The sequence below is a fragment of the Salvelinus namaycush genome, chromosome 31, assembly GCF_016432855.1.
Source record: "Salvelinus namaycush isolate Seneca chromosome 31, SaNama_1.0, whole genome shotgun sequence".
Lineage (NCBI taxonomy): Eukaryota > Metazoa > Chordata > Actinopteri > Salmoniformes > Salmonidae > Salvelinus > Salvelinus namaycush.
Window position 1 is genome coordinate 34,476,488 of NC_052337.1, and position 24,528 is coordinate 34,501,015.

General features: G+C 42.6%; 1 protein-coding gene across 1 annotated transcript in view; it reads right to left on the minus strand.

Moving 5' to 3' along the window:
• LOC120025711 (poly [ADP-ribose] polymerase tankyrase-1-like) overlaps positions 1 to 24,161 on the minus strand; it is a 110,035-nt gene extending 85,874 nt beyond the window's left edge. Inside the window, exons 1-3 of the mRNA XM_038970289.1 lie at positions 23,693 to 24,161; positions 21,358 to 21,582; positions 8,954 to 9,049 (exon numbers count right to left, since the gene is read on the minus strand). Coding sequence (XP_038826217.1) covers positions 8,954 to 9,049; positions 21,358 to 21,582; positions 23,693 to 24,122 — 751 coding nt within the window. The 5' untranslated portion in view covers positions 24,123 to 24,161. The remainder of the gene's footprint in view (positions 1 to 8,953; positions 9,050 to 21,357; positions 21,583 to 23,692) is intronic.
• Between the last annotated feature and the right edge of the window lie 367 nt (positions 24,162 to 24,528).

Consider the following 24,528-nt stretch of genomic DNA (forward strand, 5'->3'; position numbering starts at 1 on the left):
GGTTCCTCTCTAAGTTTCTTCTAAGGTTTTGGCCTTTCTAGGGAGTTTTTCCTAGCCACCGTGCTTCTACACCTGCATTGCTTGCTGTTTGGGGTTTTAGGCTGGGTTTCTGTACAGCACTTTGAGATATCAGCTGATGTACGAAGGGCTATATAAATAAATTTGATTTGATTTGAATGCTTAGCAAGACAGGAAAATTATCCAATTCACAAACTTAACAAGAGAATATCCTGGTCATCCCTACTGCCTCTGATCTGGCGGACTGACGAAACACAAATGCTTGTAAATTATGTCTGAATGTTGGAGTGTGCCCCTGGTTATAGGTAAATTTTAAAAAATCCGTAAATAAAAAAAATGGTTCCATCTGGTTTGTTTAATATAAGAAATTTGAAATGTATACTTTTACTTTCAATTCTTAAGTATATCTGAGCAATTACATTTACTTTTGATACTTAAGTATATTTAAAATCAAATACTTTTAGAACTTTATTCAAGTAGTATTTTACTGGGTGACTTTCACTTGAGTAATTTTCTAATAAGGTATCTATACTTTTACTCAAGTATGAAAATTGGGTACTTTTTCCACCACTGACCAAGGACGATCAATGGAAACAGAATTCACCTGAGGTTCAATTTTGAGTCTCATAGCAAAGGGTCTAAATACGTATGTAAATAAGGTATTTCACTGTTTTTTTTATATATACATTTGCAAACATGTCTAAAAACCTTTTCTCGCTTTGTCATTATGGGGTATTGTGTTTAGATTGATGATGAACATGTTTAATTTTATCCATTTTAGAACACGACTGTAAAAAAGGGAAGTCTGAATACTTTCCTAATGCACTGTACATATACAAACATATTTCCACGCTATGAGGTTGGAATAATACTGTAAAATTGTGAAAATGATAATGTAAGAGGTTTTTAAAAAGACTGCCTGAAATTTCTGCATGTTTTGTTGGGATGCTGTTTTGACCTTCTATGGTGACATCACCATGTGGTAAATTAGTTAATAGACCAATAAGAAAGAGTTCCAAACCTCCCTGCCAATAACATCTAATTTTCAGTTTTCCCCTCCCCACTCCCAGACAATCGTAGCAACATTCTTGCTTGAGAAATTGCTAAAAAGTAGTTTGTTTTCTATTAAAATGGCCAAAAATAATCAGATACTTAATTGTTTTCCAGAAATAATTTAATATGGAGATAATAACTGCTTCAATGGACCTTTAACACTCCGTGAACCTATTGTCTCTGTGTAGCCTCAAGAGCAGCTGGTCTCAACGCACCCTCACTCTATCACTGTCCCTTTTAGTCAACCTCTCTCTCCACTGCTCTCAGCGCCCTTCTCACTCCCTGTGATTCTAAGCACGGCGGTGGGGTGTGGTGGAGTGGGGCCGGGGCGGCTGAGAGCTGGGGCAGACACTTCATCAGTACCAGGTAGAGGTCCTGGCTGCAGGAGAGGGAAAAGAGAAAGGGAGTGCCCACACAGCATCTTACTCATCTTGCTCAGGTTCTGGCACTCCTATCAAAATCTACATCTACCTCGCATAGGGGGTAGCGCTACAGGTGCTTCTGGGGCTAAACGTCAGACTCAAATCACGCACAGACCACTCGATCCAGCTCGATCTGTGTCTTTCATTTGCAGAGTTGCAAAGACAATACAGCCAAAATGACATCCAAATAAGCACTCGATACTAAATGGGTGCAAAGTCGACTTGCTTCAGCATGTACAATCTGCATAAATGTTCCTCCATCTTCTTATCTGCATGTCATTGTGTTCTGTTGGAGAGGTCTCCCATCATATTGGGGACCATCTTCCCCCCTCCCCGGGGCCGAAAGAACATCCTACTCATCATACTGGGGCCTCTCAACATGCCTTGCATTTTTCCATCACAAGATGAGATGTGTGAAACAACATTACATGATCCTTTTCATACGCAGAGTACAGCGAATTTAATTTCAAGTCATCTGGAAAAAGTCAATAATTCAACAGCGATTAATCTGTGTGTGGAGGACGACGTGGAGCAGCATGTATCAAGCTGTGTTATAAGGAGATTTCTTTAATGCAAGCTTTGAGGATCCAACAAAAGACTAACCCCGGGTGTCGTCCGTAACACTAAATTACTTCTAGCCGGGATTTGAAAATGCATTTTCGTAGCCGTTAGTTACGGATTACATGTAGGGATATATTCTCCGCTCAGGAACCGTGGCAACACTTCAAGCTTTGCTGGAACGGCGTAGATCTAAATTTATCATCGCTACAGGATATTTGTTCCCCGTCACCCGGGTAGTTTATAGGTCAATATAATCTTTAATCAAACAGTGTACTCGCTGTTCGCACTGAGGTAGAAGAACTGAATAACAGCTCTAAATCCATCCAAAATGCAGTCTGCAACTAGGAGTACACTACAGACAGGGGCTAACAGTAACGCACCGTGCCACAGTGTTTTGAAGTACGGTGTGGACTCCCAGGTGTGGCATCTTTAAAAGAAGATACCATTTCTGGTGCCCTCTAGAAAACAACATGTCAATGTAAAACAAGCTAGACCAGAGTAGAGTATGATGTACAGTCCTGTGGATGAGAGGAGTCAGTTTACTCTAGGTTGGTACACGAACGTCAGAGTCTTTGACGGTTCCTAGACCGCAATAGTCAATCATAAGTTAATAGAATTATATTGGCTGTTATTACTGTGTATACACAGTACGTCTAGCTTATTTCATATGACAGATCTATATAGATTGCATGTAACTTACCTCATATCACAGACATAGATAACTGGTAGAACATACCAGATATCGCATGATTACACTGTGCTCTTGTCCATGGGGTAAGTTTGGAACAAAACCTAGCCCATGGCCTCTAACACAGTTCTTACGGTGAGATGGTTATGGTTTGTCGCTTTGTGCCTTTTCACAGCCAAAGGCTTGGGCTTTTTCCTCGAGACATCAGTCCTGTTACTACTGTATAAGCTAAAATCCAGAGGATGTATAACATAGCCAGAGCAACACCAGGATCATTGAGCCTCTGCTTGGTCCTCTGTTCAAGACTAACCTTGAGGGGGATTGTTTATGTAACACAGTCAGCACAATACAACGTCCACTCCTTTTAGGTAGGCCAACTGAGAAAGCACAACATTATCCTGCTATGAATGGGAAAAGCCTCGTAAGAGCCCTGCAAATAGGTTTCAGCGAATGATTTGACAATCTATTGCAATCAAGTATAATTTTAGTACGACGTGTCCTTGGTTTCTACATTATTATAAACATATTCCAATGTCTAAGCTAAGTGCTGAATAAAAAGAAGACATTCAACCCACATGCAGTGCCTCTGTTCTATTCTCCCCTTGTTTCATTGAAGTGCCATTGAAAGAGTTTTTAATGGTCTGCATAAAGAACATCCATATCGATCCAATCTGGCAAAAATATTGCAGAGGAAAAAAGACGGACTCCTCAAAATGTTGTCGGTCTCGTCTCCACTCGTGACATTAGAACTGAGCTCTATATTACAAGGAGAAGATTGTGCCAGGCGAGGAGACAAAACTAAGTGTCAGTGGAATCTCCTTTTCAAGATAACAGTCCTATAGTTTCTCTATCTCAGAGAGAGAAACTGTGTGGGTGTCTTGTTCTTCTGTACTCGTGGGCACCTGAAATCCCCAAAAGTCACCACAAGGATAGTAAAACAAGGAAAAATCTCCCTCGTGGGGACATTTCCCACATCCCCGCGAGGACAACAGCTATTTTAAGCTTAGGGGTTAGGTTTAGGGTTACAATTAGGGTTGGGGATTGGGTTTAAGTCAGGGGGAAAGGATTTTGAGTAGAAATCAAATGTAGGTCCCCATGAGGATAGAAAAACAAGTGTGGCGTTTATTCTAATATCCAAATTAACGTTAGTATTCGAATACTTGTGTGAGTATATATTTTTGCGATAAAAAATGCCTATTTTAACACATGTAGCTTGTTGTTTTTGTTGGCCAATCAAAGTGGCAAAGAGGCTCAATGTGTAGCAAGTGGAGTGAGAGTTCACTAACGCAAAGCAAGATGGAATAAAGTTACAGAATTAAAATGTTAGCGAATTGAGAAGTAGTAGGCCACAACGAGCAACCAAAAGGTAGATTGTTGTTTTATCTGAATGGGTTTGGGGAGGTAGCCTCAATTATCCTAGCTAGCTATAGCTGGCTAGCTTAGCTAGCAGGCTGGACAGATGACATTTTAAACAATGCTTTTTTCTGATAAAAGCTAGTTCATCGCATCCGCCTTGGAGCCCAGTTTCATAATATGACCAAAAAACAGGCCTTCTTTTGGGTCATTTTTCACCCTGCCTATTAGTTCTATTGAGCACCATGGCACCAACTCACCTTCCGAACGTTCTATTCCCAGCTCATTGTTTTTCGTCTATTGTTGGCAACGAGACCTGCTCACGTTGTTAGAAGTTAAAATGTAAACAAAAAAATGACTCATGGAACTCTGATAGAACTCTGTTCTATTGATTCCTATAGGGGAAATATAGGCATGTCGGTCTATTTCGTCAAATATCTTGCAATGTGTATATTTAGATTTTCTTCTGGTCGGACGTCATTTAAATCAAAATAATCTCCTCTTTCTAATTATGTAGATCTGGGCAGCGAGCTTGGTTGTCATCAAATGCTAGCCCCAAAATACTTTTTGGTCTTGGAACGCTGAGCTCCCCCCATTGTTTTCCTATGGAGAGGCATGCCGGTCTATTTCGCCAAATATCTCACCATGTGTAAATTTAGATTTTTTTCAACCATTTCAATGAGGAAAACCTCCTCTTTGTAATTATGTATGTCTGGGCAGTGAGCTCTTTTGTCATCGATCACTAGACAAGAAATAGTCAGAAGTTTACATACCCTACATTACTCATCTCATATAGAGTATCTACTGTATCATCCCATCTACTGCATCTTGCCTATGCCGTTCTGTACCATCACTCATTCATATATCTTTATGTACATATTCTTTATCCCTTTACACTTGTGTGTATAAGGTAGTAGTTGTGGAATTGTTAGGTTAGATTACTTGTTGGTTATTACTGCATTGTTGGAACTAGAAGCACAAGCATTTCGCTACACTTGCATTAACATCTGCTAACCATGTGTATGTGACAAATAAAATTTGATTTGATGTTTTCATTTTTCCCCTACTTTCATTACGCAGACATAAGCACAGTTGACACCATCGAGGTGCAGATGTTTACTTACTACACAAGTTGTTTTTTTCCAGTTTTGTCCGACGAACAGATTGTAGTGGTAAAATAAAAAGGGATACATTGTTTTGTGCATTTTAGGCGAAATAAAATTCTAAGTATCAATCCAGTCAAAACAGGCTCCGCGCACATTCGATTCCATTCATTTGCTATGGGCTCGCGCTAGTGTTCCAGCTTAGCCAATGTTCTTTTGCTGTTTTTCAGACTTTGGTGAATTTTAACTCGTTCTATTTAGAGGTCGACAAATTAATCGGAATGGCTGTTTAATTAGGGCCGTTTTCAAGTTTTCATAACAATCGGCAATCTGTATTTTTGGACACCGATTTAGCCGGGTTTTTTTACACCTTTATTTAACTAGGCAAGTCAGTTAAGAGCACATTCTTATTTTCAATGAAGGCCTAGTAACGGTGGGTTAACTGCCTTGTTCAGGGGCAGAATGACAGATTTTTACCTTGTCAGCTTGGGAATTCGTTTTTGCAACCTTCCGGTTACTAGTCCAACGCTCTAACCACCTGCCTTACATTGCACTCCACAAGGAGCCTGCATGGCAGGCTGACTACCTGTTACGCGAAGGCAGCAAGAAGCCATGGTAAGTTGCTAGCTAGCATTAAACTTATCTTATAAAAAACAATCAATCTGAACATAATCACTAGTTAACTACACATGGTTGATATTACTAGTTTATGTAGCGTGTCCTACGTTGCATATAATCGATGCGGTGCCTGTTAATTTCTCATCGAATCACAGCCTACTTCGCCAAACGGGTGATGATTTAGCACTGTCGTTGCACCAAACCTAACCATAAACACCAATGCCTTTCTTTAAAATCAATACACAAGTATATATTTTTAAACCTGCATATTTAGTTAATATTTCCTGCTAACATGAATTTCTTATAATTAGGGAAATTGTGTCACTTCTCTTGCGTTCCGTGCAAGCAGTCTGGGTATATGCAGCAGTTTGGGCCGCTGGCTCGCTGCGAACTGTGTGAAGTCTATTTATTCCTAACAAAGACCATAATTAATTTGCCATAATTGTACATAATTATGACATAACATTGAAGGTTGTGCAATGTGACAGCAATATCTAGACTTAGGGTTGCCACCCATTAGATAAAATATGGAACGGTTCCGTATTTCACTGAAAGAATAAACGTTTTGTTTTCGAAATGATAGTTTCCGGATTCGACCATATCAATGACCAAAGGCTCGTATTTCTGTGTGTTATGTTATAATTAAGTCTATGATTTGATATTTGATAGAGCAGTCTGACTGAGCGGTGGTAGGCAGCAGCAGGCTCGTAAGCATTCATTCAAACAGCACTTTCGTGCGTTTGCCAGCAGCTCTTCGCAATGCTTCAAGCATTGAGCTGTTTTTGACTCCAATCAATTCCCGAGATTAGACTGGTGTAACCGATGTGAAATGGCTAGCTAGTTAGCGGGGTGCGGGCTAATAGCGTTTCAATCGGTGACGTCACTCGCTCTGAGACTTGGGAGTAGTTGTTCCCCTTGCTTAGCAAGGGCCGCGGCTTTTGTGGAGCGATGGGTAACGATGCTTCGAGGGTGGCTGTTGTCGATGTGTTCCTGGTTCGAGCCCAGGTAGGAGCGAGGAGAGGGACGGAAGCTATACTGTTACACTGGCAATACTAAAGTGCCTATAAGAACATCCAATAGTCAAAGGTATATGAAATACAAATGGTAGAGAGAGAAATAGTCCTATAATTCATATAATAACTACAACCTAAAACTTCTTACCTGGGAATATTGAAGACTTAAAAAGGAACCACCAGCTTTCATATGTTCTCATGTTCTGAGCAAGGAACTTAAACATTATCTTTCTTACATGGCACATATTGCACTTTTACTTTCTTCTCCAACACTTTTTTCATTATTTAAACCAAATTGAACATGTTTCATTATTTATTTGAGGCTAAAATGATTTTATTGATGTATTATATTGAGGTAAAAGAAAAGTGTTCATTCAGTATTATTGTAATTGTTATTATTAGAAATAAAAATAAATCGGTATCGGCTTTTGTTGGTCCTCCAATAATCGGTATCGGCGTTGGAAAATCATAATCGGCTGACCTCTAGTTCTATTGTCCAGCCTCTCTCTAGGCTACTTCAGTCAAGACAGGCACTGTTATATGTGATGATAAATAACATTGTGGCTGCTACAAGTTAGCTTGTCTTGGCTGTAGCCTAGTTGCCGTGGCTAGTGGCTACTGTGACACTCCGTCTCCCTCCGTCTGCTCGCTCCAAGCCCCTTTACAGCAATAGAGTACCAGCCTCTCTCCCTCACGCAGCAGTGATCAGGTAAAAAAAAAAAAGTAACAAAACAAACTGTTTAATTTTTAAAAATCATGTATTTAGAATATCCAGATTTAGTGCAAAAATTCATGATACTATTTGAATAGTAAAATTGTTTTAAACCCCCTTCCCTAGTATGTGTGTGAACACTGTTAGCTTTGCTCTGGGAGAGAGAGTCGAGGCCTTGAGCAGCATGAGGGTCGGACAGAGTGCTGGCGCAAAGTGCAGAGAGAGATAAGAAAAGTCGATATGTAACAATTATCTGGAGTACTCCAGTGACTGGAGGGGTTCTCCTCTCTCGCTGCTACACTATTTATACAGACAGTACAGTCCTCTCGGCTGCTCTTTCTCAAACCATGAAAGTCGTCTGGTGATTGTTGATAGCCGGGTCATGATACTACAAGGCCAGAGTTTAGTGTGACAGTGATGGGCATTTTCTACCTGGATTACATCAGTTCACTGACAGTGTCTCAAAAGGAAAGTCCTAGCAGGTGGTATAATTAAGATGTTGTATCAGCATCATTATACATTCATCTCCAAGAAATCTAAACACACACGCACGGCTTAATACTGCGGCCTACACACAGCAATCAATAAGCTGAAGTTTGTGTCACGGTCATATTCAGCAACAGAGGACAAATAGACAACAGTAAACAGTGGGTTGCTCTTCTTGCGTGCCACACTCCAACGTACTAAACGCTTTCTGAGTGTGTAATAGTCCTGTCTGCTCTCGTATCATGTGAATGTTTTGTTGTTGAATACTGTTATCAAAATCAGTTCACGTTTGCATCACATACAAAAATTCCAGACAAATAACATCCTCTCTGTGATTTATGTTTACAAGGTGGGTGGGATAGCCTTTTAGGACAGTTCTCCGCTCTGTATCGCTCTTTAATTTATCTACCAGCCAGGGAATATGATGAAACCGCGTGAACAGAGAGAGCGTGAAAGAACAGAAACACAACGGAACAGCCTAATTATGGATTTGTCTGACTGCTGAAAGGAGAGAATCACACAACCAACTCACACACAAAATCAACAGATAAGACCATGGAAGAGGATGAAGGATAGAGTAGTGTGGATACAAGTGGAGGATCATTCGCAGTTCGACAACTTATCTCTGGGAAAGAGCGAGAGAGAGGTGGAAGTAGAGGTGAGGCGCAAGAGGTCAGGTACGTAGGTAGAGAGAGCGAGGGGTAGAGAGACTGCTAGAGGTGAAGGTATGTAGACACAAAGAGAAAGACTGGTAGATACAAAGAGAGATAGAGTGGTAGAGGTAGAGAGCGTGAGAGAGGTAGAGAGAAAGAGTGCAGTGGAGGTAGAGAGACTTAAGAGTGATAGAGGTAACCTGAGAGAAAGAAAGAGGGAGGAAGAGGTCAAATAAAATTTAAAAAAATACATAATAATCGCTCATCACTTACCAGTGAGCACAGCCTTAGCGGATGGGTCGGCAAGGTCCAGGGCACTCTTGCCGTCGGTGTTGCGAATGTTGGGGTCGGCTCCATGCTGGAGCAGCACTGTACAGGGGAAACAGAGACAGTAGCTGAGCTCAGGCAGGGACAGACACAGACCGCCGCTGCTAACACCAGGACTAGCGCTGCCGCCACTGCTGCCCGCTAGCACTCTCTGGCTCCGCGGCATGCTGCCGACATAAACATACATCGCACACCAGCGGTGCGTCGTGAGAACGGAGGACCGGAGCGACAGCAGGCAGCAAGAGGGGAAAAAAACAACTGCCCAAACTGAATGCTGCGGTGGAGGTGAGGAGGGGAAAAAGCCATATTAGAAAAACAGGCAGGAGGACTCGGGCACTACCATGTGACTCCAGCACAGGTATGAGAGCAGAATATCAAAGCCCGCCTGCCTGCCTTTCTCTCTCTAGCCCAGGGAGGGAGAGGGAATGAGAGAGAGAGCGAGCGAGCGTGACAATAAAAGAGCAGAGGGTTAGAGACAGAGTAAGGGAGGGGAAAGAAGAGAGATGGGGGGAAAAAAGGACATGTTTCCCAGGGTGCAGCGTTTTAATCTCCCCCAGATGAGTGATTGTCTGAGTGGATGAACAGCAGAGAGCTCGCTCGTAAGGAGACCAGCAGCCCCGAACTCTCAGCTCTATCCCAAAAAACACACACGCGCGCACACTACCAATCACATCCTGCAACACTACTATGCTTCAGTCGTTCTTCACTTCACACACCCACACTGCTCTATGTATTACCAAGGTTTACACACTGAACAATACACACAGAAGACACACAAAGGGAGAGAGGCAGAGAACTGCTCTGCACTCAAATCAGGGAGCAGGACAATGAAAGAAAGAAAGAGTCAATGGGGAGGGAGGTCGGGAGAGGAAAACAAGAAGGTCGGTTAAAGACAACTCCTACTCAATCTGGATCGCACCTCTCAAATCACATACACCTTTTATACGCAGCAGAACAGGGTGAGGGTGCTAGCTTTCAGAGCCATTTGTCATCATACGTATTCAGTCAAGCGAGCAGCAGCAGCAGCTTTTCTCAACATCGCCACTCGGATGATCACTTGGCTAAATGGGAGCCCATGTCTGTCTGTCTGTCTGCCTGCCTGCCTCTCTCTCTCTCCTTCCACATCGGTGACGCACGCCACACGTTAACTCACCCATTCCTCAACACAAATGTGATTTAGCACTGCACCAAATCACATTGTCTTCCACATCCACTCCTGTCCTACTAGCCTGGTAACTAAAGGAGCAGGGAGACACTAAAGAGAAAGCCTTGGTGGAAGAAAGAGTGAACAAATCCAATGAAAAGGAGCCCTCTGTAAAATAGATATATGCTGGGCTATAGCAGCAGTCTCAGTCCTGTAACAGATTAATATGCAGGTAGGCTCTCATACGCTGCTGCGTTAGCTGGAGGCAGAGCAGAGAGCCGAGGTATGACAGGCAGTCAGTGGGAGTCTGATGGAGGGGTGGCCGTGCTGGTGGAGGGGGCAGTGGAGAGAGGGATGGGGCAGTGTGGAGGGGGCTTGGTGTTGTGTCAAGGCGTAAATGATGGCGACGGGGTGATTAAGATTCGCAGGTGCTCCTCTGACAGCTTGCCTGCCTATCTGTCTGTCACACATGAGCGAGAGCGAGCTCAGCTGTTCCTGTACAGCAACAACACCTCCTTCCCCCTCATAATGTAAACCCACACAAGATACTTCAGTGACCTCCACCCTCCAAACACACACACACCAAAGAGAGACACTCCCAAAGCTGGAGTAGATGAGCCATTTGCCTTGCCGTCGTCGCTCACCCTGTTCCCATGGTGCTGCGCGTGCAGCTGGCTAACACGGCCAATAACACCTACAACAATGATAAACGAGAGGGCGGGAGAGTGCTCAGCATACAAACACCAGCCACTGTGGAGTGACAGAGCTAGCTGACAAGATGGAGGATGGAGGGGGCCTGATCATATCATCCTGATACGTAGGCGCTGACACGATGTGTATTGCCATTCTATACGTATTAGGATTCCATACTACGATTTCATTGCATTATGATGTTAGCCCACGCAACTCCATACACGCCGTCTGCCATTTGCCCGGTACAATTCTCCAATGCGCCAGTGGCCATCAAAAGGTGAGCATTTCCCCACTGAAGTCAGTTACAACAACAAACTGCAGTCTGGTCAAGAGCCTGGTGAAGACGACGAGCACGCAGGTGAGCTTCTCCGAGACGGTTTCTGACCGTTTGCGCAGAAATTATTTGGTCGTGCATAGGGCTGTTGCGGTGTCCCGTATTATCGCCACACCGGCAGTCATGAGTCATGAAGGCAGTTCAATTCCAAGTGACCGTTTAGTCACGGTAATTAGGCTTCTCCAAGTGATGGTCATTAGTAGCCTACCAAACTTGCTAACTGCCTGGTACTCAAGCACTCTATTGTCCCTCTAATCACTCTGACATCAATGCAAACGTAATCAAATCTAATCAAACACTTCATGAGAGCCCATGAGCTCATGTTGCGCAACATTTCTATAGGCTATGCAACTGTGCGAGAAGTGATGGTCGATATTAAAAAGAAGAGGATCCCATCATAGGCCAGGCCTACTATATTTATTTCTCAACTTTCTTAATATTTAGCACATCGGTTATATTTACAACAGGAGTATATCCAACCTGCCTGGCATGAAAATGAACCACGGAAAGGCGTCCTCCATTTGCTATTTAAGTGCATAGATTACATGTATTTTTCCCGCTGCCCCGTTTCGAGACAGGTGCATAATGTTCCATTCTAAATCAAAACAAATTTCACACATATTATTTAGTATATGTAAAAACAAGATAAAATCAAGAATAGTCAGATGGGTAACAATATTAGCCTATCACTTGTGAATGATGCCCAGCATAAGGCAAGAAACAATTCCTTTTTTTGCCGACTTTTTCGAATCAGTCGCACAACTCATGTAGCCTAGCCCATAGGCCTATATGTTTAGATCACAACTAAAGTGGCCAAATAACTTATTAAAATGAAGCACATTAATCCGCTTTACAAGGTGTGTAGAGCCTTAAGCAGCGTGTGAGTTTCAAGTTTGGGGAAAATAATTTTCTACATAAAAATGCATCTTAATAATAAAGGCATTACATGCATAATCGCATTTGCGGTCACTTATGATAATGGTATTTTCCCACTAAATGGAACATTTGCGCTTATAGCCTACTACCATGCGTGCATTGCTGTGCTTATAATGGAAGAAATAATTAACTATTAGGCTAATATTTTAAGCTAAACGTTCTGATCTGTTGCGTCAGTCATATTGCGTAAAAAAAAGTATTAATTTGGGATCTATTGCATCTCACAACTGTCCCAGACTATGTTTGGAATATTTATTTCTTGCACAGAATTGGTCAACTTTTGTACTATGGGGGATAGTAGGTTGACATAGGCTAGTGCTTTTGCTGTTCGTTAGGCCTACTGATTTTGTTGGTTGACGAAAAGTAAATGTGGACAGTCCATCCAATATCTTCAATATGCACCTCAGAATTGGATAAGGACCCGCGCAGTTGCATCCACGATGTGTCTGTCTTCACTTGTAGCCTGTATGAAAGACCCGATCACGTGATGGGGAGCCATGTGAGTGAAAGGTGCTAGGAGCGCGCAGCACTCAGGGAGAAGGGCACATCGCAGCACTCCAGACCAAAATGCATTACAGCCACACAAAGGGGATGCCGCCGTGAAATTCGAGTCATTATCAAGTGCTTGTCAAATTGTGAATGAGAGACTGATGAAGTGTGTACAGCCTGCGCAAAAAACAAAGCAGAGCTCATGCCTTTCAAGCGACTTTTTTCAAAATCATCATTAGCGTCGCATCATGCAGCCTTACAATGTATTAAATATCAAAACATATAGCCCAACGTTTGTAGAACAACAAAAGTTACATTAATAACTCTAAATTAAGCATATAGGAGTACATATTTCTTTATTAACCGGTCAACACAGAATAGCCGCATGTGGCCGCAAATCATTTTATTTCCACTTTGTTCAATTGTATTCTTCATACTATAAAATAATGCCATGGAATTCTAAGCAAATCTTGTCTCCTACATTAAATAGTGTAGCCCACAGCCATTTGGCATAGCCAGATCAGGACAACTAGCAACTAGCAATTCTGTTCTGCTGAAATAGACTACATTTTCTTCATATCATGCTTCTTTAGACCTGTCTAAAATTAATGATTGATTTATTGTGACGGTGTAGGCTATATTATATGGATTTAGACTTTTTTAAATGTAGATGTTCCAAAGGTCTGCATCAGTGGCTTGTAGGCTATGTGTGGAAGCAGGAGATGCTAAATGTCTTTATGTTAATTAACAGTCAATTACCGTGAGACCGACAGTTAATTGCTTGAAAATCACCGGCTGTCATGACCGACACAGCCTTAGTTGTACAAACCCACAGATACATCAGCTGTCCGGGTGGCTGGTCTCAGATGATCCCGCAGGCAAAGAAGCCACATGTGGAGGTCCTGGGCTGGAGAGGTTATGTGTGGTCTGCGGTTGTGAGGCCGGTTGGATGTACTGCCAAATTCTCTAAAACGACGTTGGAGGCGAATTGTGGCAGAGAAATTAACATTCAATTAACTGGCAAGAGCTCTGGTAGACATTCCTCCAGTCAGCATGCCAATTGCATGCTCCCTCAAAACTTGAGACATCGGTGGTAATGAGTTGTTTGACAAAACTGCACATTTTAGAGTGGCATTTTATTGTCCCAAACACAAGGTGCACCTGTGTAATGATCATGCTGTTTAATCAGCTTCTTGGTATGCCACACCTGTCAGGTGGATGGATTATCTTGGCAACGGAGAAATGCTAACTAACAGGGATGTAAACAAATTTCTGCACAAAATTTTTGAGAAATACACGTTTGTGCATATGGAAAATTTCAGAGATATTTTATTTCAGCTCATGAAACATGGGACCAACACTTTACATGTTGCGTTTATATATTTTTTCAGTATAATATTGCCCAAAATAATATTGTGGTATGTAACTATCGATCCCCCCCACCATCACTAGTGAATGAGAGCCTGTCCAAATGTTATTAGTCTCTGTGAGACTGAAAAATGTGTGTAGTAACTACATTCTGGCATGAGATGAGCAGAGTGAGTGTTTTTATGTTAATGAACTGGCACTGCTGAAATTAGGCTAAAGTCACTTAATGGTTACTGTTTAATTTCTGCTGGAATTATTTTCATTCATAACACACAAAAAGATGTATATAATATCTGAGACAAGCAAAAGCATGAATGAATATCTCCTTACATGCCCAGTTCTGAAGAACAGCAGCTCACAAACCAACAATCTGTGTAGCTAGATTTCCATCCAATTGGCGACAGACTTGTGAATATTAAAAAATATGTTCATTTTCCCCACCAGTGTGTTTCCACCAAATGACAGTGTACACAAAATGTTCTTTTTTTGCTTAACTTTTCATGTACCAAACAAAAATCTAAAGTCCAATGTGCTTCCATCACATTTAACTCTAACCTAGATTTCTTTTCACCAAAACTGTTGCGTTAAATAGCAAAACTTTCAGTTATTATATAAATAATCTCCAAAATATTGCTATTTTTAAAACAAACCATAGAAAGTTACTTGCAATTTCAGTTTAATCCACCAGAAAAGACAGAACAAATATGACAACCAATATTATGGTGAAAACGGTCTAATTATATCATAAATAGGGTTGGTGGAGTTAAATCACACACGCAGCTAAAAAAAAAAACATATGGAAACTAAATTACAACCAATTAATTGCAGCATTACTGCAAAAATGGAAGACGCAAGTGGAATACGAAGAAAGTAAGGAACTGTCTGAACTGGTGAAGAGGCAACCCGGAGTCGCCTCTTCACTGTTGACGTTCAGACCTGTGTTTCGGGGGTGCTATTTAATGAAGCTGCCAGTTGAGGACTTGTGAGGCGTCTGTTCCTCAAACTAGATACTACATTTTTTTTATTTAACCTTTATTTAACTAGGCAAGTCATGTAAGAACAAATTCTTATTTACAATGACGGAACAGTGGGTTAAGTGCCGTGTTCAGCGGCAGAACGACAGATTTTTACCTTCTCAGCTCGGGGATTCGATCTAGCAACCTTTCGGTTCCTGGCCCAACGCTCTAACCACTAGGCTACCTGCCTGCCGCCCCAATGTACTTGTCCTCTTGCTCAGTTGTGCACCGGGGCCTACCACTCCTCTATTCTGGTCAGAGCCAGTTTGCGCTGTTCTGTGAAGGGAGTAGTACACATTGTTGTACAAGATCTTGAGTTTATTGGCAATTTCTCGCATGGAATAGCCTTCATTTCTCAGAACAAGATCACACAAAAATGATCAATGGAAATCAAATTTATCAACCCATGGAGGTCTGGATTTGGAGTCACACTCAAAATTAAAGTGGAAAACCACACTACAGGCTGATCCAACTTTGATGTAATGTCCTTAAAACAAGTCAAAATGAGGCTCAGTAGTGTGTGTGGCCTCCACGTGCCTGTATGACCTCCCTACAACGCCTGGGCATGCTCCTGATGAGGTGGCGGATGGTCTCCTGAGGGATCTCCTCCCAGACCTGGACTAAAGCATCTGCCAACTCCTGGACAGTCTGTGGTGCAACGTGGCGTTGGTGGATGGAGCGAGACATGATGTCCCAGATGTGCTCAATTGGATTCAGGTCTGGGGAACGGGCGGGCCAGTCCATAGCATCAATGCCTTCCTCTTGCAGGAACTGCTGACACACTCCAGCCACATGAGGTCTAGCATTGTCTTGCATTAGGAGGAACCCAGGGCCAACCGCACCAGCATATGGTCTCACAAGGGGTCTGAGGATCTCATCTCGGTACCTAATGGCAGTCAGGCTACCTCTGGCGAGCACATGGAGGGCTGTGCGGCCCCCCAAAGAAATGCCACCCCACACCATGACTGACCCACCGCCAAACCGGTCATGCTGGAGGATGTTGCAGGCAGCAGAACGTTCTCCACGGCGTCTCCAGACTCTGTCACGTCTGTCACATGTGCTCAGTGTGAACCTGCTTTCATCTGTGAAGAGCACAGGGCGCCAGTGGCGAATTTGCCAATCTTGGTGTTCTCTGGCAAATGCCAAACGTCCTGCACGGTGTTGGGCTGTAAGCACAACCCCCACCTGTGGACGTTGGGCCCTCATACCACCCTCATGGAGTCTGTTTCTGACCGTTTGAGCAGACACATGCACATTTGTGGCCTGCTGGAGGTCATTTTGCAGGGCTCTGGCAGTGCTCCACCTGCTCCTCCTTGCACAAAGGCGGAGGTAGCGGTCCTGCTGCTGGGTTGTTGCCCTCCTACGGCCTCCTCCACGACTCCTGATGTACTGGCCTATCTCCTGGTAGCGCCTCCAGACTCCGTCTCATGCTACCACTAGAGTGAAAGCACCGCCAGCATTCAAAACTGACCAAAACATCAGCCAGGAAGCATAGGAACTGAGAAGTGGTCTGTGGTCACCACCTGCAGAACCACTCCTTTATTGGGGGTGTCTTGCTAATTGCCTATAATTTCCACCTTTTGTCTATTCCATTTGCACAACAGCATGTGAAATTTATTGTCAATCAGTGTTGCTTCCTAAGTGGACAGTTTGATTTCACAGAAGTGTGATTGACTTGGAGTTACATTGTGTTGTTTAAGTGTTCCCTTTATTTTTTTGAGCAGTGTATTTACAAAAGAATACATATGGGGGAATGGAAATTAGGCAGACAATTACATTGATAAATTGTCCATTCTATCTGCAATATTAAAGCTGCTCTACACACTAAAAAAGGTTTTGCAAAATAATTCTAATAATAATGTGCCTACTCTGGTCTTGGTACGTGCGCTCAAGCCAACAGCTTGCAGATACAGTGCGGGTAGGCTGTGCTGGTATGCTAGTCTACATGATGACATTATGGATCATTTTTTAACTGTCAAATGGCAGTCACGCATCGATCATCCTGTCATCAGAATCAGACCCTCAATATACAGTTGAAGTCGGAAGTTTACATACACCTTAGCCAAATACATTTAAACTCAGTTTTTCACAATTCCTGACATTTAATCCTAGTAAATATTCCGTCTTAGGTCAGTTAGGATCATCACTTTATTTTAAGAATATGAAATGTCAGAATAATAGTAGAGAGAATGATTTATTTAGGCTTTTAATTCTTTCATCACATTCTCAGTGGGTCAGAAGTTTACATACACTCAATTAGTATTTGCTAGCATTGCTTTAAATAGTTTAACTTGGGTCCAACGTTTCGGGTAGCCTTCCATAAGCTTCCCACAATAAGTTTGGTGAATTTTGGGCCATTCCTCCTGACAGAGCTGGTGTAACTGAGTCAGGTTTGTAGGCCTCCTTGCTCGCACACGCTTTTTCTGTTCTGCCCACAAATTTTCTATAGGATTGAGATCAGGGCATTGTGATGGCCATTCCAATAGCTTGACTTTGTTGTCCTTAAGCCATTTTGCCACAACTTTGGTAGTATGCTTGGGGTCATTGCCCATTTGGAAGACCCATTTGCAACCAAGCTTTAACTTCCTGACTGATGTCCTGAGATGTTGCTTCAAAATTTCCACAATGTTCCTCCCTCATGATGCCATCTATTTCGTGAAGTGCACCAGTCCCTCCTGCAGCAAAGCACCCCCACAACATGATGCTGCCACCCCTGTGCTTCACGGCTGGGATGGTGTTCTTCGGCTTGCAAGCCTCCCCCTTTTTCCTCCAAAAAAGTTATATTTCTGTTTCATCAGACCAGAGAACATTCCTCCAAAAAGTACAAAGGCTTTTTTATGGCGGTTTTGGAGCAGTGGCTTCTTCCTTGCTGAGCAGTCATTCAGGTTGTGTCGATATACGACTTGTTTTACTGTGGATATAGATTATTTTGTACCCGTTTCCTCCAGCATCTTCACAAGGTCATTTGCTGTTGTTCTGGGATTGATTTGAACTTTACACACCAAAGTACGTTCATCTCTAGGAGAAAGAACACGTCTCCTTCCTGAGCGGTATGACGGCTGCGTGGTCCCATGGTGTTAATACTTGCGTACTATTGTTTGTACAGATGAACGTGATACCTTCAGGCGTTTGGAAATTGCTCCCAAGGATGAACCAGACTTGTGAAGGTCTACAATGTTTTTTCTGAGGTCTTGGCTGATTTCTTTTGATTTTCCCATGATGTCAAGCAACGAGGCAGTGAGTTTGAAGGTAGACCTTGAAATACATCCACAGGTACGCCTCCAATTGACTCAAATGATGTAAATTAGCCTATCAGAAGCTTCTAAAGCCATGACGTAATTTTCTGTAATTTTCCAAGCTGTTTAAAGGCACAGTCAACTTAGTGTATTGTATACTTCTGACCCACTGGAATTGTGATACAGTGAATTATAAGTGAAATAATCTGTCTAAACAATTGTTGGAAAAATTACTTGTGTCATGCACAAAGTAGATGTCCTAACTGACTTGCCAAAACTATAATTTGTTAACAAGAAATTTGTGGAGTTATTGAAAAACGAGTTAATGACTCCAACATAAGATTATATAAACTTCCAACTTCAACTGTATGTATGTATGTATGTATGTATGTATGTATGTATGTATGTATGTATGTATGTATGTATGTATGTATGTATATGTATATGAAAGGAGCATCAAGATCACTTTGCTTGCATAACAATTGTGGATGGAAACATGGTTAGTGAGGTTTTCAAATATTCTCCTCAATAATAAGTGTCTGGGAAGACAACAGAACCATCAAAGTCAAGAGGATGTCTTAATCGGTGTACGGCACATCAACTTAATTCAGATCATTACCCACTAGAGAGAATAGCGTGCTCATCCCTGTGCCACGATGCGCATTTCACAGCAGAGAGACTGCAACAAGAAACCAGCTGCATTCTCAAGAGCCAACAAATATAGTAGTCAAGCATAATTCAAAGAACCAGATGCTAAAAAGCACACTGCTCTGAAGGCGTATAGACAACTCGTGTCTCAACTCTTGGTCAATGCAGGGATAATTCCATTACAGCAATGGGAGAAAATAAACTCTCTTGCCAATATATACAGTGCCTTTGGAAAGTATTCGAACCCCTTGACTTTTCACATTCTTACGTTACAGCCTTATTCTAAACTTGATTTAAAAAACTATTTTTCCTCATCTACACACAATACCCCATAACGACAAAGCAAAAACAGGCATTTTTTGTGCTAATTTATTCAAATAAACTGAAATATCACATTTACATAAGTATTCAGACCCTTTACTCAGTACTTTGTTGAAGCACCTCCGGCAGCGATTACAGCATCGAGTCTTCTTGGGTATGACGCTACAAGCTTGGCACATCTGTATTTGGGGAGTTTCTCCCATTCTTCTCTGCAGATCCTCTCAAGCTCTGTCAGGTTGGATGGGGAGCGTTGCTGCACAGCTATTTTCAGGTCTCTCCAGAGATGTTATATTGGGTTCAAGTCTGGGTTCTGGCTGGACCACTCAAGGACATTCAGAGACTTGTCCCGAAGCAACTCCTGCGTTGTCTTGGTTGTGCACTTAGAGTTGTTGTCCTGTTGGAAGATTAACCTTCATCCCAGTCTGAGGTTCTGAGAGCTCTGGACCAGGTTTTCATCAAGGATCTCTCTGTACTTTGCACTGTTCATCTTTGCCTCGATCCTGACTAGTCACCCAGTCCCTGCCGCTGAAATACATCCCCACAGCATGATGCTGCCACCACCATGCTTCACCATAGGGATGGTGCCAGGTTTCCTCCAGACGTGACGCTTGGCATTCAGGCCAAATAGTTCAATCATGGTTTCATCAGGCCAGAGAATCTTGTTTCTCATGGTCTGACAGTCTTTAGGTGCCTTTTAGCAAACTCCAAGCTGGCTATCATGTGTATTTTACTGAGAAGTGGCTTCCGTCTTTTCCCTCTACCATAAAGGCCTTACTGGTAGAGTGCTGCAGAGATGGTTTTCCTTCTGGAAGATCCTCCCATCTCCACAGAGGAACTCTAGAGCTCTGTCAGTTAACATCGGGTTCATGGTCACCTCCCTGACCAAGGCCCTTCTTCCCCAATTGCTCCACTTGACCGGGCGGTCAGCTCTAGGAAGAGTCTTGGTAGTTCGAAACTTCTTCCATTTCAGAATGATGAGGCCACTGTGTTCTTAGGGACCTTCAATGGTGCAGAAATGTTTTGGTACCCTTCCCCAGATCTGTGCCTCGACACAATCCTGTCTCGGAGGTCTACGGACAATTCCTTCAACCTCATGGCTTGGTTTTTGCAATGACATACACTATCAACTGTGGGACCTTAGACAGGTGTGTGCCTTTCCAAATCATGTCCAATCAATTGAATTTACCACAGGTGGACTCCAATCAAGCCGTAGAAACATCAATCATGATCAATGGAAATAGGATGCACCTGAGCTGAAATTCGAGTCTCATAGCAAAGGGTCTGAATACTTATGTAAATAAGGTATTTCTGTTTTTTAATACATTTGCAAATATTTCTAAAAACCTGTTTTCGCCTTGTCATTATGGGGTATTCTGTGTAGATTGCTGAGGAATTGTTTTTATTTAATCAATTTTAGAATAAGGCTGTAACGGAACCAAACATGGAAAAAGTCTGAATAATTTCCCGAAAGACACTGTAGGTCAAAGTAAGTGACAGAGAGGGGACTGTGGCTCTAGTTTCTTCCCCGAGAAACTGATCTGGCCTGATGTTCTTTTCAATGGTGTCTGGTTTCTCTCCCTGGAGACAGGGAGACTGTTAGGACCAGACCATTATGGGCTGGTTAGAAAATGCCATTATGTCATTGAGATGTTGTGATTCTGTTGAGATCACTAGGGGTGACATGTTTGTTTCAGGGCAAAATAACCTGATTGTAAGACTTGATGATACAATAAGCAGCAGCAGAGCTAGAGACCATACATAGCCTCTCCTATCAATTTCTACAGCAGTCAGGCTGTTATATGTTCCGTTATAATCTCCACCCGGCACAGCCAGAAGAGGACTGGCCACCCCTCATGGTTCCTCTCTAGATTTGGCCTTTCTAGGGAGTTTTTCCTAGCCACTGTGCTTCTACACCTGCATTGCTTGCTGTTTGGGGTTTTAGGCTGGGTTTCTGTACAGCACTTTGAGATATCAGCTGATGTAAGAAGTGCTTTATAAATAAATTTGATTTGTTAATTAAGCTGTTCATAACACAGTAACCTTAGATTTGCATTCAAAGATAGCTAGGACTATTTTATCATACAGAAAACTGATTCAAGTGTGTAAAGTCAGCACAAAATGCAAGGTAAGCATAAAAGTTGCATGTCGTCGTAGATGTTTCTTACCGATGCACACGTCTATTTTGCCCTTGATGGCAGCCTCGTGGAGAGGTGTGTAGTTCCAGTTGTCCCGGGCGTTTGGGTCAGCACCCTGACAGAGGAGCAGGCTGACCACCTCAGCGTGACCAAAGGAGCAGGCGTTATGCAAAGGGATCAAACCTCCGTCATCACAGGCGTGAACGTTGGCCCCTGTCTGAAGGAGGTGCTCCACAACATCCTTCCTCCCAAATCCTAAAAAGTGGAAAGATTGTGTAAAGTGTTTTTCCTCCATACGCAAATGGGTCTCTAAAACAGTGAAACACAACCTGCAATCATTGTTTAACATATTTTAGCGTTTTTTTTATGAATAGACATACTGGTTGTGTATCACATATACTAACTCAGTGTGGTTAGCTGCAGGCTAAAGTTAAATCTAGACTTGGTTTCCTCTATTGTAATCGCTCCTCTTTCACCACAGCTGCCAAACTAACCCTGATTCAGATGACCATCCTACCCATGCTAGATTACGGAGACGTAATGTATAGATCGGCAGGTACGGGTGCTCTCGAACGGCTAGATGTTCTTTACCATTCGGCCATCAGATTTGCCACCAATGCTCCTTATACGACATCACGGCAATCTATACTCTTCTGTAAATTGGTCATCTCTGTATACCTGTCGCAAGGCCCACTGGTTGATGCTTATTTATAAAACCCTCTTAGGCCCCACTCCCCCCTATCTGAGATGGGTGGGTATAATTTGTGGAACATTCCAACAGGAATCTGTTCGTAAAAACTTTGTAGAGTACAAGGTTGCCAACAAACAACGCATACAAAGTAACATGATCAATCCACCTAGCTTCCGAATAGGCATTAACTCACCATGTAGCTTATTCTTAATGTTTGTCGATAGGCTACCAGAGTGAGTACATACATTTTTCAGAATAAACATGGTGAGTAAAAAAAGGTAATTAAAATATCCCACTCCCTAGCCCGGTATCTTATTCTTATTGTTGGCAACCTTGTTATTTACAAAGTTTTTGGAACAGATACCTGTTGGAATGTTCCACAAATTATACCCACCTATCTGAGATATCTACTGCAGCCCTCATCCTCTACATACAACACCCGTTCTGCCAGTCACAATCTTTTATTTACCTTTATTTAACAAGGCAAGTCAGTTAAAAACAAATTATTATTTTCAATGACGGCCTAGGAACAGTGGGTGAACTGCCTTGTTCAGGGGCAGAACAACAGATATTTACCATGTCAGCTCAGGGATTCGATCTTTAAACCTTTCAGTTACTAGTCCAACACTCTAACCACTAGGCTACCTGCCGCCCCTGTTAAAGGTCCCCAAAGCATACACATCCCTGGGTCGCTCCTCTTTTCAGTTCGCTGCAGCTGCAACAAACACTCAAACTGGACAGTTATCTCAATCTCTTCATTCAAAGACTCAATCATGGACACTCTTACTGACAGTTGTGGCTGCTCGTGATGTACTGTTGTCTCTACCTTCTTGTCCTTTGTGCTGTTATCTGTGCCCAATAATGTTTGTACCATGTTTTCTGCCTGGAAAGGCCTGTGTGTTTGGCTTACAACTTGCTGGCTAATACAGTGCCCCCTCCCCTAGAAAAGTACCTCAACTCCACGATGACTTCATCCACGGAGTTGAACACAGACTAAAGTTTTTTAAATGAACCTCTGACTCCTTGGAGTCGGTGCAGACGATAGACCTTGTCCTCTGTTGTAGCATTCCTTTGTTTGCTTAAAGCCACACGTTTTAATAATACGTAATTAATATATACAACCACTAGACGGTTTCCTGAATGTTTTTTCTCTAAGGTGGCAACGCAGAGCATGTGCCATTTGAATCTCAAAAAAGAAAAAGTCGGTGGTTGTATTTGATTAACGTTTAATTAAAAACTCTGGATTTCAGCAAATAAAGAAAACGCACGCAACAGATTACAAACATTGGTACAGGTTAAGGTTTTATCCAATAATTTTCATTTTCTGTTAAGTATCTAGTGTATATCGACTCGGTGGTTCATTTAAAAAACGAATCTGCGATTAACTCCGTTGATGAAATCATCGCGGAGTTGAGTTACTTACCAACCCCTCCCTGAGTCAAAATGTAGGCTAGTTGGCTCGGCATTTTCGACAAGCTAGCCTAACGTTACTTAATTAGTAAACGAAGTTTGTTGGCTAACGTTAGTTAGCTAAGAAACTGAGAAATTTAGCTTTCAGAAGTTAGCCTAAGAAAATGTAGCTAGTTAGTTAGCAATTTACTCAAGTAACGTTAGTTGGCTAGCTATGTTAGCTAAACAAACCAGCTCGTAGCGAACATTCGCCATCGACGTTACCTGCAGCGAAGTGTAGCGGAGTGGATTTTCGCCCAGCCATGTCCTTGGCATTCACGTTAACCGTATCCACCAACCTCTTCACCCGCGATACGTCCCCATTACGACAGGCTTCAAACAGCTCTCTGAAAGTCCCGCAGTCGCTGCCCCCGGGGCTGCTATTGCTACCTGAGTCAGGACTAGAGCCAGCGCTGCTGCTACCCCCGGTGGTAGTGGAGTTGCTGCTGCTTAGGGCCGGGGCGGGGATATCGGGGGAGGCCGGAGTTAACTCTGGATCCCTGGCGCTGTCTACTTCAGCACCCGCTAGCACCGAAATTATGCCACCACAGGGAACGGGGGGAGACCCCGGAGGAGTGAGTGAAAGAGAAATACTGCGAGGTGGCGAGGATATGCTCTGCTTTTGCTGCTGGGAAGAGCGACGAGACGTCGCCATTTTTACAGCAGTCCCACTGGCAACAAAAAATATATTGGCTAAACTTCCTGGAAGTGGAGACGCTAACTTCCGGTTTCGAATGTCAGCAGTGAAAGTCGCCCACGAAAATATTTTTAGAACTGGCTTTCAAAGCTGTTTTTTTTTACACAGCCTATAGTTTAATTAAATTGTCTGATTAAGGAGCTTGTTATTCAATTGACATAACAGTTTATTTTTTCTCTTTCAACCAAATAGAATAGACATGACATGGGTGAGACTTTCTCTCCTACTCATGCACAGCAAATTCTATGGTTTTATAACTATTCCATGGTCTGATATCTTATGTTTTTAGTGTCAGAGACAATAGTGTGTATAACTTCTAACAGCTACTATAGCTATATTATAATCAACCTTTACACCTTTGCAC